The sequence below is a fragment of the Rhinoderma darwinii genome, chromosome 4 (assembly GCF_050947455.1).
Source record: "Rhinoderma darwinii isolate aRhiDar2 chromosome 4, aRhiDar2.hap1, whole genome shotgun sequence".
Taxonomy (NCBI): domain Eukaryota; kingdom Metazoa; phylum Chordata; class Amphibia; order Anura; family Rhinodermatidae; genus Rhinoderma; species Rhinoderma darwinii.
This window is the reverse complement of record NC_134690.1, coordinates 187,227,320-187,246,681: the sequence shown is the minus strand read 5'-3', so window position 1 is coordinate 187,246,681 and position 19,362 is coordinate 187,227,320. Positions and strand designations below refer to the sequence as shown.

General features: G+C 39.3%; 1 protein-coding gene across 1 annotated transcript in view; it reads right to left on the bottom strand.

Moving 5' to 3' along the window:
* Positions 1 to 17,026, bottom strand: part of LOC142760966 (isoaspartyl peptidase/L-asparaginase-like) — a 45,181-nt gene extending 28,155 nt beyond the window's left edge. Inside the window, exons 1-4 of the mRNA XM_075864149.1 lie at positions 16,901 to 17,026; positions 14,268 to 14,471; positions 11,359 to 11,501; positions 6,297 to 6,460 (exon numbers count right to left, since the gene is read on the bottom strand). Of these exons, the coding sequence (XP_075720264.1) occupies positions 6,297 to 6,460; positions 11,359 to 11,501; positions 14,268 to 14,460 (500 nt within the window). The 5' untranslated portion in view covers positions 14,461 to 14,471; positions 16,901 to 17,026. The remainder of the gene's footprint in view (positions 1 to 6,296; positions 6,461 to 11,358; positions 11,502 to 14,267; positions 14,472 to 16,900) is intronic.
* Between the last annotated feature and the right edge of the window lie 2,336 nt (positions 17,027 to 19,362).

Here is a 19,362-nt window from a genome sequence, read left to right as displayed (position 1 = left end):
AAATCTAGCAATGTGAAAAAACACAGACGAACATGCAGTCCATCAATAAAGACAACGTAAACAACAAATCTGTACGGTCAAAGTCTATAAAAATATGTGTGCTGTAAATAAAGATATGAATTTAACTCCTTAATGACCGGGCATGTTTGTACCTTAATGACCAAGCCAGATTTGTCAAATCTGGTATGTCTGACTTTATCAGAGAATAACTCTGTGAAAGTTTTGAATATCCAAGTAATTCTGACATTGTTTTTTCGTCACATGTTGTACTTTATTTTAGTGGTAAAAGTAGACTGATACGATTTGCGGAAATTAATTAAAAAATAGAGAAATTGAAGAAATTTTGTAAAAATTATCATTTTTCCCTATTTTTAACTGCAATATGTCACATATGTACACACATACTGCACAATTTTTTTAATTAAATATATATTTCCATCTCTTTACTCTATTTTTGCAGCACTTTTGAAAAAAAAAATTTTTTTTTCAGCAATTTGGAAGACTTACAAGTTTAGTAATCATTTTATACATTTTGAAGTACATTTTGTTTTCCTGCACCAAGCCAGGTTTTCAGAGGCTCATAGGTTTCAGAGTGATGGAGACCCCCACAAGTGACCCCATTTTGAAAACTACACCCCTTAAGGTATTTATTAAGGGGTGTTGTAAGTATTTTGACCCCACAGTTTTTTTGTAAGAATTCATGCAAAGCAGGCGTAAAAAAATATAATTTCACTTTTTTCATTAAAGTATCACTTTGAAGACCGATTTCTGTGTAAAGTGACCATGAGAATGAAGAAACACACCCCAAAATATATCACCCTGTTTCTCCTGTTTTCAAAAATGCCCCCATTGTGACCCTAATGCATTGCTTGGACACACGACAGGGCCCGAAAGGGAGGGAGCACCCGGAGGTTTTCAGGACTCATATTTTGCTTGAAAATGTTTTAGGCCCTACTGTATATTTGGAGAGGTTTTGAGCTACCAGAACGATATAATCTCCCCATAAACGACCCCATTTAGAAAACTAGACCCTTTAAGGTATTTATCTAGGGGTGTAGTGCGTACTTTTACCCCACAGTTTTTTGCAAAATTTAATGCATAGCAGGTGAAAAAAAAAACAAAAACACTTTTTTCATAAAAGTATCACTTTGAAGACCGATTTCTGTGTAAAGCGACCATGAGAATGAAGAAACACACCCCAAAATATATCACCCTCTTTCTCCTGTTTTCAAAAATGCCCCCATTGTGACCCTAATGCATTGCTTGGACACACGACAGGGCCCGAAAGGGAGTGAACACCCGGAGGCTTTCAGGACTCATATTTTGCTTGAAAATGTTTTAGGCCCCACTGTACATTTGGAGAGGCTTTGAGCTGCCAGAACGATAGAAAATCCCCATAAACGACCCCATTTAGAAAACTAGACCCCATAACGTAATTATTTAGGTATATAGTAATTATTTTGACCCCACAGTTCTTTGCTAAATTTAATGCATATCAGGTGAAAAAAAAAAAGAATTTCACTTTTTTCATAAAAGTATCACTTTGAAGACCGATTTCTTTGTAAAGCGAACATGAAAATGAAGAAACACACCCCAAAATCTATCACCCTCTTTCTCCTGTTTTCAAAAATACCCACATTGTGGCCCTAATGCGTAGTTTGGACACACGGCACGGCCCCAAAGGAAGGGAACACCCGGAGGCTTTCAGGACTCATATTTTGCTTGAAAATGTTTTAGGCCTCACTGTACATTTGGAGAAGCTTTGAGCTGCCAGAACGATAGAAACTGCCCATAAACGACCCCATTTCGAAAACTAGACCCCTTAAGGTATTTATCTAGGGGTATAGTTAGCATTTTGACCACACAGGTTTTTCGCTAAATATATTGGAATTAGTCTGTAAAAATTAAAATGTACTTTTTTTCTGAAACAACATAGAAATTTTTATTATTTACAAGGAATAACGAAGAAAATGCACCCCAACATTTGTAAAGCAATGTCTCCCGATTACGACAATACCCCATATGTGGTAATAAACTGCTGTTTGGACCCACAGCAGGGCTCAGAAGGGAAGGAGCGCCATTTGGATTTATGATTTTGCTGGAATGGTTTTCGGTGCCATGTCGCATTTGCAATGCACTGGAGGGACCAAAACAGTGGAAACCCACCAAAAGTGACCCCATTTTGGAAAAACCTTCAAGGAATTTTTCTAGGGGTATAGTGAGCATTTACACCCCACGGGTCTTTTGCAGATTTTATTAGAATTAGGGCACGAAAATTAATATCAAAATTTTTTCCACTAAAATGTTGCATTTTCTCATTTTCACAAGGGATAAAGGAGGAAAAAAACAACCATTTTTTATAAAGCAATTTCTCCCGAGTACGGAAATACCGCACATGTGGTCATACGTTTTTTCATTAGAAATTAATTAACCCTTTCAGGACTGATCCATTTTTTGCTTTCATATTTTAGATTTTCACTCCCCGCTTTCCAAGAGCCATAACTTTTTTATTTTTCCATCAATAGAGCGGTGTGAGGGCTTATTTCTTGCGGGAGGAGCTGCAGTTTTTATTGGTACCATTTTTTGGTACATAAAAAGTGATTCAAAAGTTGTATTACATTTTTTTTTTAGAGCGAAGGTGACAAAAAAAAACAAACTGCGATTTTGGCGGTTTCAATTATTACATTTTTTTAAGGTGTGCACTGTGCAAATTAAATAATGGTATATTGTAATAGTTCTGACTTTTACGGACGTAGCGATACCAATTTTGTTAATTTTTTTACATTACTTTAGAAGAAAAATGCGAAAAGGTGTTTTGTTTTTTTAACTTTAAAAAAAATAATTCTCACTACTAATAACTATAATTCTTCTACACATTTTATTAATCAATCCCCTTAGGGGACTTGATCCAGCGATCATTGGATGGCTGGTACAATACACTGCAATACTAATGTATTGCAGTATATTGTTATTCTTACAGGCTTCTGTAACAGAGCGATCGCTGTACCTGTCCGTTAGTACCGAGGGGGCCTGCTGTAATACACAGCTGACACCCGCAGCGTATGGAGCGGGCTCAGCACGTGAGCCGGCTCCATACATCAACCGCTGCATCATGACGGGCAATTAAGTCATAGTGCGCAAAGGGGTTAATGCACAGCAGATGGTTCAAAGTGAAAATTGCAATTTTCCACTGATACGCCATTTTAGTGCATAATATGTTGTGCCCAGTTTGTGCCACAGAAGACAAATACCTCATAAAACGTTAAGCAGGTTCTCTCAGGTATGGCGACGCCGTATGTGTGGGCGCAAATTGTTGATTGGGCACGCTGCAGGGCTCAGAAGGGAGGGACGCCATTTTGCTTTTGGAGCGCAGATTTTGCTTGGTAGTTTTTCTGATATGTAATCTGTGCGGGGTACATCAGGGCATAATAAGAGGGGATAATAATGGGGTAAATAAATAATATTTCATAGATATGTGGCCGGTGTCGCACTGATAAATGGCGCCCGATCTTATCCGCTTTTGGAACACTGCACATTTTGCATCGCTATATTCTGAAAACCAGAACTTCTTTATTTTTTCACCACCGGAGCTGTGTGAGGGCTTATTTGTTGCGGGACAATCTGTAGTTTTCATTGGTACCATTTTGGGGTACATGCGATTTATTTTTTTTTATCACTTTTTGTTCCATTTTTTTGCAATCCTGAGCAAAAAACAGGAATTCTGACACTGTTTTTTAGGTTTTCTTTTTGCGGCGCTCACCGTACGCTATAAATGACATTTTTACTTTATTCTGCGGGTTGGTACGATTACGGCGATACCATATGTATATAGGTTTGGTCCTTTTTTTTTGCGTTTGCGCAATAAAATGACTTATTTATAAACAAAAAAAATTCTGTGTCACCATATTCTGAGAGCCATAATTTTTTTATTTTTTAGTCAAAAAAGCTGTGTAAGGGCTTGTTTTTTGCGGGACGGATAGAAGTTTTTATTGGTACTATTTTAGGGAACATGCGATTTTTTGATCACTTTTTATTCTTTATTTTGGGAGGGGTGGTGACCAAAAAAATTGTGATACTGTCGTCGTTTTTTATTGATTTTTTTGGGGGTGTTCATCGTGCGGGGAAAATAACATTACAGTTTTATAGTTGGGGTCGTTACGAACGCGGTGATACCAGATATGTGTACTTTTTTAACGTGTTCATTTTTTTTCTATAATAAAAGTTTTATTATAGGAAAGAAAGCAGTGTTTGTTTATAGAACTTATAACTTTTATTTTTACACTCTTTTTAAAACATTTTTATTACTTTTTTAACTTGTCCCACTAGGGGACACTTAGTCTTGCAGCTTTGATCGCTGCTAGAGTACATTACACTACACACGTAGTGTGATGTACTCTAAGGGTATGTGCACACACACTAATTACGTCCGTAATTGACGGACGTATTTCGGCCGCAATTAGTGGACCGAACTCAGTGCAGGGAGCCGGGCTCCTAGCATCATACATATGTACGATGCTAGGAGTCCCTGCCTCTCCGTGGAACTACTGTCCCATACTGAAAACATGATTACAGTACGGGACAGTTGTCCTGCAGAGAGGCAGGGACTCCTAGCATCGTATATAACTATGATGCTAGGTGCCCGGCTCCCTGCACTGTGTTCGGTCCGGTACTTGCGGCCGAAATACGTCCGTAAATTACGGACGTAATTAGTGTGTGTGCACATACCCTTACTGTCATTGTGACGTGACTGTCACACTGACAGGAAGCAGAGGAGGAACGGCCGGAGGCTGTTCCTCCGAGGCTTCCGTACATGGCAACCCGGAGGTCATTATCTGACCTCCGATTGCCGTGACAAGCATCGGTAGCCCCCACGATCACTTCGTGGGGGCTGCCGATGTGCTTCAAACCACTTAAATGCGGCGACGCCAATCCGTCGCCGCACTTAAGGGGTTAACTGCCGAAATCAGCGGCGATGGTCCGCTGTCCGGCGAGACTGATGTCTCAGCTGTCTAGGACAGCTGTCAGCGCGGGTCTGTCACTCTGTGTTTACACAGAGTGACAGTTTGAAATGCGGACGAAAATGCACGTCCTGGTGCGGGAACTAGCAGCTGACCAGGACGTGCATTTTCGTCCTTGGTCGTGAAAGGGTTAATCTTGGTTTCTTATGTATCAAATTTGTGAGAGGAAACCTCCTATAGTTCTTTTTCTGTATCTTTTCTTTGAGCAGCAGTTTGATGATTTGGGCAACAGGTTAATAAGTAGAACGGGTAGCTAAACCAGAGGTTCGAGGTGCAATAATTTAACAACAGTAAAAGACATAAGTAGAAGTAAACAATCGTAAAATAAACAAAATGTTTATTATAAGGCATGGAGGAAGCTTGACACTGAAAACGTGAAGGGAACTGTCCAGCATCTCCTCTCAGTAAGAAGATTTGCTTTCTGGGATAGAACAATTTAGCCAATTGAAACAGTGAGAGATATAGTATTCATTTTAATCCATCCTTTTATTTTGGTTTCTACTACAGGCAATCCTGATTTTCAACCCAGCAAAAAAGCGGCTAAATCTGACTATACAAGGTAATTGCTACGGGAAAGAGATAGTCTTTGAGATAGTCCTCAAAATAATATCAGTATCCTTTATATAATAAATATTCAGAGTTCACTTAATTTTGCACTATGTCTTTTTCCAGTAATACACTAAGCCAATTTAGTGAAAAATGTAAAAGCCATAAAAGCCACTAAAGAAATGTCAGTATATTATTGAAGGACACTGCAGAGTTTTCTGGAAGCTAATGTGGTGCAAGTGATAAAAGAGAAGAGCAGTTTGCTATAAAGTATTGTATATTATTAGAGTACACCGAATAGACCATTGCTGAAAATGGTGTCTGCATTGTTATTTGATGCTGTTCTATTCTCCTATAAATATCATGATTTTTATGGGCACTTTACAAAGTCTGTACATCAGAACGGCATCTTACTTTATGTCCACATACAAAAATTAACTTTTGCTTTGTACAACAAAATTGTGGAGAGGATGCATTTACTAGGACAGAGGACTTGTTATATATCCATTCTGTTTTGTAGTGGGTAAAGGCCTCATTATGAGCAGGTCCATTATAGAGTCAAAGTAATTAAAAGGATTTTCCCAAAAAATTACTTAACTATGTTAGGTCATCTAGACATGTCATAAAAATCTCCTTGGTCAGGGTACAACCGCTGGGACCTCTCTACACCCTGAAGCTGATTCTGCCTGCACTGGTATCTTAGTGACTGTGGTCGGTGATTATAGAACTTACCTTTCAGTATTAAAAAGACTTGTAACACTTTGCTTATATCTTTGGTATTGTTCCCATTCCTTAATAGCATTTTCAGTTACCAATTCCTCTGTTGGGACTTTTTCAATGTTCATCTTTTCAGCAAATTTATTTGCTCCACTACCAGTTAGCATTACGTGTGGAGTCTACAAAGCGCAAAAAAATAATACATCTATAAAGTATTACTACATTACTAATGCAAACTATTTTATAGAGACAAAAATATGCTCATGTTGTCAAAAAAGAGAAAGCGGAAAACAATCTACTGTCTGTTATGTCAACATCACTAAAGATAAGAGATAAGCATTAAGTGAAGAGGTAAGGCTTCGTTCACATCTGCTTTGGGGTCCCATTCTGACGTCTCTGTCGGAGGTTTCCGTCAGAACGGGTCCCTGAACAGACACAAACTTTGTGTATGTTGTGCACCGGACCCGTTGTTTTGCCGGAAGCAATAGCATAGTCGATGAGCTTCATTGGAATGCATGCGCACTACCACTCCTTTCCTATGGGGCTCCCTGGAACGGCAAAGTAAGACTATTCTCGTTATCGGTGAGTTTCCCAGCGGTCGGACTCTGACCGAGCAGATATTTATGACCTATCCACAGGATAGGTGATACATTTGGTTTATGGGAAAACCCATTTAATGAATGCATAATTTATTTGGGACTAAATAAAAAAAGTGCCTCAGTGAGAAAGAACAGCAAAGTGGATAGTACATGTAAAAGCCTTAATCTGTGTAACTCACCTAGCCTCACACAGTAGAGAAACATAATTGAGATATAATAAAAAACCTATAATGATTGTCCACCCACAGTTCAGTCACCAAAGAAGAACCCCGGCTTTACAACTCACAGTAAGAAAATAAACAGAACTACTGGATTAGGGGCATTTTACGAATCACACATAATAATATAATTCTCACACAGTCAATGCGAGGCTGGAAACTTCAACAGCCTCATCATAGAAACTATAAAACATGTTTTCCAAAATCAATGTATTGGAATTCATCAATGATGTGGAAGATAACACAATAGAAAAACTTTAGCGGAAGTTTTTTTTGAAGGGGTAGGAAAATGTCATTGTATTACTCATTTAGGTCAGCAGTATTTAGTGAAGTTACTAATGACCAGTCATTGAGGATTGTAAGGTGACCTGGGCTTTACCAATAGTTCTACAGATGGATCCCTTTGTTATGTAGAAGATCTAAGTTTTGCGGCAGTGCTACTGCAAAGAATTTTCTCAAGAGTAAGCTAGTGAGCTAACATGTGGGAAGGGAATTTTTTTCGGTGGGTAAAAATTCAAAAGGTAGAATAGAATTGACAGGGCATGAGTTATCTGATGGGAAGAAGGGCTGTTTCTTGTACAAATGAGATGTATTGGATGTATCAATGCAGGCACTTAATGCAGCTGGATTTTTGAGCATGAGTCGAAAAAAATTGCAGGTTGCAGAAGATTACAAATGTGATGCTTTGTGTCGTGAACTAAATGTCTACGTTTTCACAAGGAAAAATGAGTTTGTAGACTGCTCCTGCTTTTCCTGGATAACACGCAATGAACTTAAGAAAGAATACCAAAGTCTTTCTTTTTAACCCCTTAACGCCGAAGGATGGATATATCCGTCCTCAGCAGCTGCTAGTTCGCGCAGGAGGACGGATATATCCGTCCTGTGATGGCGCGGGTACTGACAGCGTACCCACGCGATCAGCGGCAGGAGAACGACTGTTATACACAGCCTGGCTCCTGCTGCAACTGCCGGAATCGAAGCGCGCGCCGATTCCGGCAGTTTAACCCATTAAATGCCGCTGTCAATAGTGACAGCGGCATTTAATGTGTTTGACAGAGGGGGGAGCTCCCTCTGTCACCCCATCGGCGCCCCCGCAAACAAATCGCGGGTCGCCGTCGGGTTTCCATGACAGCCGGGGGTCTAACAAAGACCCCCAGGTCTGCCTTCAGCATCTGCCTGTTAGGCGATGCCAGAGGCATGACCTAACAGGTTGCCTGTCAGTTTTACACTGACAGGCAATAATGCTTTGGTATACGAAGTATACCAAAGCATTATATATGCGATCGGCACATCGCATAGTGAAGTCCCCTGGTGGGACTAAAAAAAAAAATGTAAAACAGTTAAATAAAGTTTGTGGAAAAAAAAAATAAAAAATTACAGTCAAAATCAAATAAAACTACTTTTTTGCCCCAAAAAGTGGTTTTATTTAATAAAACGGTCAAAACAAATCACACATACACATATATGGTATCCCCGCGATCGTAACAACTTGACCAATAAAATGAACACATTAATTAAACCGCCGGATGAACGGCGTCCAAAGAAAACGCAAAAAACAACGGCAAAATTCTCTCTTTTCTCCCATTCCCCCCATAAAAAATAAAATAAAAGTTAATCTATAAGTCCTATGTACCCCAAAATAGTACTAATGAAAACTACACATTGTCCTGCAAAAATCAAGCCCATGTACGGCCACATCGACGGAAAAAATAAAAAAATGACGGCTCATGGAATGCGGCGATGCAAAAACAAGTAATTTTTTTCTAAAAGGGTTTTTATTGTGCAAACGTAGAAAAAACATATAAAACCTTTACATATTTGGTATCCCCGTAATCGTGCCGACCCATAGAATAAAGTTAACATGTTATTTACGCTGCATAGTAAACGGCGTAAATTTATAACGTGAAAATTAATGCTGGAATAGCTGCTTATTTTCAATTCTCTCCTAAAATAAAGTTAATAAAAGTTAATCAATATATTGTAAGCATCTAAAAATGGTACAATTACAAAATACAACTCGTCCCGGAAAAAACAAGCCCTTATACGGCTATGTCGACGGAATAAAAAAAGAGTTACGACTCTTGGAATGCGACCGTGAAAAAACAAGAAATAATCCTTGGTCATTAACGTGCAAAATGGCCCGGTCATTAAGGGGTTAAATAAAAAGTAGACAAAATATTGTATCAAATTACAGTTTTCATGTTTCATTTTGACTTCATTGAAGACTGTGGGCAAATGCTCTACCTCTACTCTTCACTTCTTTTTATAAAGGAAATCCTGAGCAGTTTGGGGAACATTTTTTTTTAAATGTTATGTGTATAATAGGAGATAAACAAGTATAGACCTTTTATTTGAAGGGAACGTGACTCTGGTTAGACTTTTTAACTAGGTTTTAGCTTTAGATATGAATTTTATAGAGATGTCAAATTTCAGTATCTAGTCTCAACTTCTAGTGGAGGTAACCCAATAAAAGACAAAAAAAAAAATGCAGATATATGGAGCAGAAGCTTGACTAACATAATGGGGTTTTGTAAAATGTGCTTGAGAGGCAATTTGAGTCCCTTTTTAGATCAAGCAATTGGCATTGATTTGCGCTTCTACTTTTCGTGGGAATAACTAATCTTTCCTATGTTTACTGTCTGTATGTGCTTGTCTGGTTTTTAAACAGAAAATTTCACAAAGCAAAAAAACTAATTTAGACAGAAGTGAAAGTGAAATAAATATGCAGGTGCAAATCTGTTGTGACTGCAATGCAAAAGCAAATAAGCACAATGATTGAATTTTAGAATTATTTTACTTTGCATTACTGCTGCAGTTATTATATGTTAAATGTGTGATTAGTACCACACATTTTGATCAAATTATGTGAGCCCACCTACCACGTTAGGGCTACCTTATCCAGATGGGTCCCTACACTAAACATTATACCTGTACAACAGGAGAATCCCCTCTCCTTTTGGACATGTGTAAGAGTGAGGGGAAGAATCCCCATGTCTTTAGGGACTTTAACTTATGCCAGAAAGTGGTCTATTTCATTTGTGCACTGTAGCTTTAAATCTGTATTGTGTTATGACTTTTCTTCCCCCAAAAGGTGTTATTCAGGAAGAAAACCTGTTGTTTTGCACTGTAACGGTGCTTTCTTTTATGGCAGTTGAGGCAGATGATGGTTGGAAAACTGATAATTTAAGTTACTTAGCACCAGGATGAATGGTCCGAATGCCAGCTTAGCTACATGTTTGCTGCACCATAACAGCACCAGGACTTTGCAGCATGGCTATGCCGTGTCCTGATGCTGGAGGTGGCACTTGCGGTATAAAAGGGACGGTGTTCCTACCAGCGAGTGTTGCTTTTGTGGCCATGTGCTAAAGAGTGAAAACGCTGTGAGAGAGAGAGCGAGAGAGAGAGAGCAGATGCAGCTGCATTGTGCTTCAGCAAGAGCTAGGTGTGCTTGAGTCTTATTTGGTTCTGGAGCCGTTGTGAGTATTGACAGGAACCGCCTTGTGGTGTCATGTGAGCCGTGGTGGGTGAGAATTTGCCACAAATCCTCTGCACCAGGTAGGAGTGCCCTTGACTGCCTGACGAAGTTGAGAGCCAGCCAACCATCAACCGGCTGCCGGAACCTGAGTTGTTACCAGGAGACTGTGCCTCTCTAAGTGAGAAGTGTTTTGTTTTTGTCTGCGTGAATACTGTGTTTTTATTATTACTCCTGACTCCATACCATCTTTCCCATGACAACCCTACATAGGGCCATACATCATACATCATCTAGGCTCACCTTACACTAGGCCTAGACAATGAACTCAGGGTAAGTAGGAACCAACCTTTTATCCTCCTCATGAAGTGGATAATAAAATGTTTATAAGCCGTTGTTGCCACATTTTTTTGAATGTAAGGCTAGGGCTACACTGTGACTTTTGGTCGCTCATGATTGCACCTTCCGACTATTACAAAGAATTAGAATAGGCCTGAATTTATGCAATGGTTGCAAGGTTACCCACAACATTGTTTCCCACAACAATTGTCGGTACCCACAACATTGTCGGTAATGCCACAATTTTACAGCAACCATCCTCATCGGTAACCAAAAGACGCCATGAAACTCTAGCTTAACCAAGTTTAGATGTTCGTGCATTGCCACTATTTAACCACATTACAAACATGTTTCCTGCTGCTTACATTACATTTTTGGTATTTGGATATTTCTGTTTATATGCAATTTGCAATCAAAAGTAAGACAAAAAAGTAAGAATAGCATTGTACCTGTTCCATGATTGTACGCGCAAACATGATAGGGTTAGCAATATTCTTGATGCAAGAAACTGCACCTACAGCAAGATTTTTGCCATCCATTATAATTGCATCAAGTTCCACCTCACCGTCCGCATTCAACACAGCCCCATGACCTGCGGGAAGCAATTCAGTTTGAAACATAGGAAACATTATTACCCTAAAGCTTTGGAAAAATATTCGAAAAACCATTTCAGAGCTATTTACTACAACTATCCTGGCAGCTATTAGACCTGATTACAGTGAAAAATATTTGCTTTTATTGTCACAAGCTTTTAAGTAAATGTGGTGCTGTTGGCTATATAATAATATCATTACACTGTTTTATTCATAAAAAATGTTGCCTTGTTTTTTTTTTCAATCATAATGTCTGCAGGGCATTGGTCTAATTTATTCTACTTTGGGTAGCTGGTATTTTTTCACCAGATGGGATCACACATAATGTTAAAAACAACACAACACATACGCAGGATACAAATAGCTCCTAAACATAATGTATTATTTAGGATGGAAATATAAATGTAATATTGTTTTTATTCTCGTGGTTTGCAAGATTAATTATTTTGGAAATATACAGCATATATATTTAGAAATAACAAATGTTTTTTCAATTTAGTTTTTTTGAGTAAGAGCATACCAATAAGTCTAGGCCTCAATGGCAACAAAGAGTCATCCACAATTTGTGTTAAAATCATGATATTAACATTACTCACTAGCAACTTCTAGGGTTCCCTATATGAAAAAAAATAGTTGAAAGAATCATGCTGGATTTTATGTGATTTTTTACAGGGTTGCTTGAAACTTTCTTTCCCATAGAGAAACATTGAAGCTGCCCATAAATCACGATAATGTCACCATTTTCCTGCAAATCGTGGGTGACTCAGTTTAGTACATGTACAGAAGTCAAATTTCCTTGGTCTTTCCTGCGGCTCCCCAGCAGAAACAGATTGATGTAAAGCAGCATGTGTTTCCTGCTACATAGAATACAGGCTGTAGTCACTGACAGTGTGCATTCTATTGACAGTTTCCCTTGGCAATTGTTGTTTCCATTTGTATTGTTTAGCTGTCGCTTATAAAAGGAATGATATCTGAGAATACTGTACAATGCTCCCTTGAGTTACAAAGTGGCTTTATTTTATGATAGCCCAGGAGAGGTGATTATAAGTTTAAAATGCTGTCACCTTAAAAAAGCTCTAAAATGCTAAAACTAATCGACAACATAGGATGCAGTGTTGTCATGTTGTTCAGGACGGACAGTCACGATGTGACTGCATATACTCCTGTCAACTGCTGTGCACCGTACATTATTAATTAACATATCTGGTCCTATCTATAATCCTCCTAAATCACCCTGGTCTCCTGATCACTTTCTACTTGCTTAAGGTCCTCTTACACGGCCTGATATGGGCCGTAAAAATGAGGGCCGATCAACCAGGAAGCTCGTTGATGGTCACTCATTTGCGCCTTTCAAAAGGAGCAATGATCAGTAATGTATGGGGGCGAGCGATCGTTACTACGATCGTTCGTCCCCATACATTTCTATCATGTCAGCAGCACATCCCCCTGTTTACACAGGGAGATGTGCTGCCGACAACGATAATATTTCATGCAGCATAACGATACAATCAGCCGATGAACAAGCGTTTGCACAAGGCAATGATCAGGAACGAGCATTCGTATGAACGCTCATTTCACTATCATTGGCCCGTGTAAAAGAGCCCTTACTCTTTCCTTGCTTAATCACTTAAACCACTCCCATCCCTTCTTACTGTTTCTTCCTTTACCCCAAGTGTCGGAAACAGCCCCTACTATATTATAACCCCATCCTTAATAATTGAGATGAGAGTACCTACAATGGTAGAGAAAATCCAAGGAAAATTAGTAAAAATATTGTCCCAGATTTACTATGGCTGGTGTTGAAGTAAGATGCAACAAATTTATCAAAGGACACACACTGTAACATCCGTGGTCGCTGACCACAAACTCCTTCCATCCAGTCGACTCCCTTCGCTCCAGAGATGTCTGCACATACAGCCGTCCTATTCCACAGTGACCACCAGGGTGTGCTCTTGAGCTCAGTCCAGACTTAAGAAGCCAAAGCGCACGCAGGTGGGAGATTAAGCTGATTGCTCCCAGAGCACCCTGGGCTATAAGAAGGGCTGTTCCCCTTCCTCCCATGCCTGAGCGTTGTTGTCATACCCCAAGTTTGTCTATGCAAATGGTCTCCTAATGTTTTCCAGTTCCCAGTGTTCTTCGAACCTGTATCCTGTGCTATCCTGGTCAAGTGCCGTACTGTGCTGTATTCCACGCCTGTCCTGCTACTCTATGCCTGAAGTCTGCCTGCTGCCTAGTCCCAGCCGAGCCAGCCTTGCCACTGTCCGAGCTGCCACAGGTACACTATACGAACTATAGACTGTGACCTGCGCCCTGTTGGCCAGCTGCCATACCGTCAAGGCGGTACGGCCCAGTGGGTCCACGAACCCAATGTGACACACACCTCTTAATAAATTTGTCACATCTTAGGCTATCCAAAAGCTAAAAGTGGCGTAAATTATAGTAAATTTGTAGACGCACGGGTGGCCCTTCTCATCCCAGTAAACCCTACCCACTTTTATTAAAAGTGGCGAGAGCAGCGTAAAACGATAAAAAGTCGCATATTATTGAGTAAATATGGCATGCGCCATAATTTTCATCTTTTTAACTCTTTTGCATGGATTCAACTATTTGAAATGTTAAAATCATGTTGTTACTGTAAGCTTTATTTTTATTTTAAAAGAAATAGCTGAAATATGTAATAATTCATTTTTCCATTAACTATTGATATGTAAATAGCAAGCACACTTTAAAAAAAAAATAATCATTTATATCACCCGTCGTAATACCTGCATCAAATGCTATGTTGTCTTCCAGGATTTGTACAGCAGCTTCTACAGCTTGCAGAGAGCTCCCACCATTAACAAGTATAGAAAAACCACAGGTTGCTGCATCTCTAACACCAAGTTTGCTGCTCTCTGCAAGATTATCTGGTATTGCCCAAGCACCACCATGGACTACAATGACTGGCTTCATATCCATTTTGTTGTATGCTGCATGTGGGAAAAATAGAAAAATATAAGTTTCAATAACATATTCTTAATGCAGTATAGCATAAACCACATAGTATGGGCTCTATGGGATTAGAAAAAGATGTCTGCTTTCTTCCAGAATTAACACCACTCTTGTTCATGGACTGTGTCTCTAATCTCTTTGTATTTCAGCCTCATTTACCTGAATAGCAATCTGCAATACCAGACACAGCCCATAGAGAGGCGTGGTGCTGGAGAAGCTGTAGATATGTTAATATCACAATGAATTACAAACTTGAAAGAATCGGAGGTGGGTGCAATTTGTTTTATGGGCCTGTGGGCAGGGTTGTTTTTTGCTATATGGGAAAACTGGGTTGTTTAGCCCAAAAAAAATTGTGAATTTTATTATTTTTCAAATTTACATTTTTATTACTGTATTTACCACTTAGCCTTACGAAAAACCTACTTTTCCAAGTAAAAAGGACAAATGTAGTAGTATATAATAGAATGTGAGGATATCAGCAGGAAAGAAGCACTTTTTCTAATTAATTGTATCATCAATATCCTGGATACGAGTTATAATTTAAATGCAAATCAACCATATACAGGAATCATACAGCAGCTTTTATGCTTCTTGCATGCGTGTAAAAAAAAAATCTCCTAATTCCGATAAATTCTGACATTTATACAAGAAGTTTGGTTTTAGTGACCACAAATTTCTAGCTTAACTCCGTATCAGATTGTTATATCTGACACCTAAAATATACATTGTGATTTTATTTGTACATTTATTTTAATTACTATAATCAAAAATGAGTGTACAATTTCACTGACTTACTATGCCTCATACACCTATCTAATCTTTTTTTTTATGTAGGATCTTGAGTTACGCTTACTCTGCAATATCTTGTATTACGGAAGAGGAAAAGATGTGTTTGAATGGTAATTAAAACTAAGTTATTATCTTGGAGTCAGTGCTGCATACAGTAAATCAGCTCAGTCTATCAGTCTATTAAATATGTGAAATTTATATAGACCAGCAGGCATAAACTCAGCAGATGGTGAGAAAACGCCTCGAAATACTGTTTAATAAAACAAAGACAACAGGTACAGAAAAAAAATTCTCTGTTTTAGGTTATGAGAATTTACAGAGCTCTTCCTTCCATGATGCCTCCATGGCATTGAATACTGATTATTAATCACATGATTTATTACAAAAATATTCACTTTACCATGGCAGTTGACTTGTTTCTGTGTCTTTTCACAATTCCCTATACTGCAGTATTCCCTTTTCAGAGAAGGACCTATAACTTATTGATTTATTAATGTCGACACTAGGGAAAAGACAAAATTATTGTAAACCGTACACATAAAAATCAAGATGTAGATTCTGTGGAAAGCTGTGTGACAAATCATACTGTAATGAGCGCAATTAGTCTTGTCACCTTTTTAAGATCCAGTATCTATTAGCCATAGATAAATCATAAATGATGAATTGAGTATATATAAATATTCCTCACCCAGGTAGTACCTCTACAACGATCAGCCATAACACTAAAACTGACAGGTGAAGTGAATAACATTAATAATCTTGTTACAATGGCGCCTGTCATGGGGTGGGATGTATTAGGCAGCAAGTGAACAATCAATTCTTGAAGCTGATGTGTTGGAAGCAGCAAGAATAGGCAAGTGTAAGGATCTGATCGACCTTGATATGGGCCAATTTGTGATAGCTAGACAACTGGTACAGAGCATCTCCAAAACAGCAAGTCTTGCGGGGTGTTCACAATAAGCAGTGGTTAATACATGCCAAAAATGAGCGGTGAAATTGTGACAGGGTCATGAGCGCTAACGGCTCATTGATGCACATGGGGAGCGAAGGCTAGCCTGCCTCGCTGCAGGACAACTGTCCCGTACTGTAATCATGTTTTCAGTACGGGACAGCAGTTCCACGGAGAGGCAGGGACTCCTAGCATCGTACATAAGTATGATGCTAAGAGCCCGGCTACCTGCACTGTGTTCGGTCCGGTACTTGCGGCCGAAATACGTCCGTCAATTACGGACGTAATTAGTGTGTGTGCACATACCCATATAGTCACAATTATAAACTGAAGCCTATTGACTATTTACTATAATGAATAACTTAAGGATCAGATATTACCTTATGTAACCTAAACTTTGAACTCTATTTCCTTTTTTATTTGTACTTAGAAGGCAGTTAGGGTAAAGAAGATTTTTTGAACAATTTTAAGTAACATTTTGGGAAGACTTAATAATAACAAAGAAATAATTATATAAGTTATATTTCAGTGCTATAATAAAGCTACAGGTACAGTTTTTGTTTTATGATGTAACCATGTTTTTTTTTTACTTTATCACGTAGACTGTGTATTACATAATAAACTAAGAATGTCATCACTAGACTAATACCGAAGGTAAATTAAACTTACCTCCTGATTCTTTGTACACCTTCTCTTCTCAATATTTATCTAAAGTGATTAAGAAAATGAAATGTGCAAGCAAGGCAAACTTTACTCTTTCTGCCACTAATACTGCGTGGGCCGCCGACACTTGTACATTGGAGATAGAATACAATATCTAAAGCATTCCAACCTGTTAATTATTGACAAAAGCCTCTATATTAATCTGCCACTCCTAAACCGGCTTACTCAACAGTTTAGAGGAACATGTTAAAATAAAGAACAGAATCAAGGAAAGTGGAGTATAAAAGCAACTAAAACTAACAAATATAATATTGTACATCCTATGTATGTCCTTATTAATACAGCAAAATATGGGGTTTCATGAATTTCAGGTTTACCAAATGCTATTTATGTTAGCACAGTGATTCCGTGTATGTGCTCAATGTCATCTGACACTGTTTAGTTTGTACTGGCTATGTCCTACACTAAAATAGAATGGATAGCTATAGATAGATTTAAACATATGTGAAACCCATGTTGTAACACATATACTCCGTCCAACAAGGGCAACATTAATAGGTTACAAATCCACAAAAGTGAGACACAATAAACAGTAACAGAGAAAATGGTGTAATCATAATCCTTGAAGAGGAGTGTGTTACTGAAATAAATACCATACACTACCGTTCAAAAGTTTGGGTCACCCAGACAATTTTGTGTTTTCCATGAAAATTCACACTTATATTTATCAAATGAATTGCAAAATGACTAGAAAATATAGTCAAGACATTGTCAAGGTTAGAAATAATGATTTTTATTTGAAATAATAATTTTCTCCTTCAAACTTTTGCTTTCGTCAAAGAATGCTCTATTTACAGCAATTACAGCATTGCAGACCTTTGGCATTCTAGCTGTTAATTTGCTGAGGTAATCGGGAGAAATTCACCACATGCTTCCAGAAGGCCCTCCCACATGTTGGATTGGCTTGATGGGCACTTCTTGCGTACCATACGGTCAAGCTGCTCCCACAACAGCTCTATGGGGTTGAGATCTGGTGACTGCGCTGGCCACTCCATTACAGATAGAATACCAGCTGCCTGCTTCTTCCCTAAATAGTTCTTGCATAATTTGTAGGTGTGCTTTGGGTCATTGTCCTGTTGTAGGATAAAATTGGCTCCAATCAAGCGCTGTCCACAGGGTATGGCATGGTGTTGCAAAATGAAGTGATAGCCTTCCTTATTCAAAATCCCTTTTACCTTGTACAAATCTCCCACTTTACCAGCACCAAAGCAACCCCAGACCATCACATTACCTCCACCATGCTTGACAGATGGCGTCAGGCACTCTTCCAGCATCTTTTCAGTTGTTCTGCGTCTCACAAATGTTCTTCTGTGTGATCCAAACACCTCAAACTTCGATTCGTCTGTCCATAACACTTTTTTCCTATCTTCCTCTGTCCAATGTCTGTGTGCTTTTGCCCATATTAATCTTTTCCTTGTATTAGCCAGTCTCAGGTATGGCTTTTTCTTTGCCACTCTGCCCTGAAGGCCAGCATCCCGGAGTCGCCTCTTCACTGTAGACGTTGACACTGGCGTTTTGCGGGTACTATTTAATGAAGCTGCCAGTTGAGGACCTGTGAGGCGTCTATTTCTCAAACTAGGGACTCTAATGTACTTGTAATGATGGGGGTAGGGAAACAGACAAGTGAGCCCTAATCTACCCGCCACTCAGTCCCTGCCTACTTGCAACGACCCGCCCTAGGCGACGGGGTACAACTGGGTCGACGGTCCCTATGCTCAATAAGTGCATGAAGACAAACAGACAAGGGTACACAGAAGCTAAGGGAAATGGGGCAGTTGCCCACGGCGACACCGTGAGCAACAAGAGAGGTGAACGAGTCAAGTCAAACCAGGAGTGTACGAGGTACCAAACGCAGAGCAGGAGAGTAGTGAACAAGCCGAGTCAAACCAGGAGTGTACGAGGTACCAAACGCAGAGCAGGAGAGTAGTCAGTAAGCCAGGGTCAATATGAAGCAGGGTCAAATAGTTCAAAAGCTGCAGCAGGGCCAGGAAACCAAACGAGAAGAATCACAAGCAAGGAGGAACAGGAAAGGCAGGTATAAATAGACAGAGGGCGGGAGCTAGCTCCGTCTGGCCAGGCTGTGATAGGCTCTCCCACTCCTAAGCCTGCCATCCTGAGTGTTGGAAGATGGAGTCAGTCTCACAGACATAGAAGCAGGTGCAGACTGATTACCTATGGGCGTTGACACAGAAGCTGTGCCTGGCAGATCCTTTACAGTACTTGTCTTGTTGCTCAGTTGTGCAGCGGGGCCTCCCACTTCTCTTTCTACTCTGGTTAGAGCCTGTGTGTGCTGTCCTCTGAAGGGAGTAGTACACACCGTTGTAGGAAATCTTCAGTTTCTTGGCAATTTCTCGCATGGAATAGCCTTCATTTCTAAGAACAAGAATAGACTGTCGAGTTTCACATGA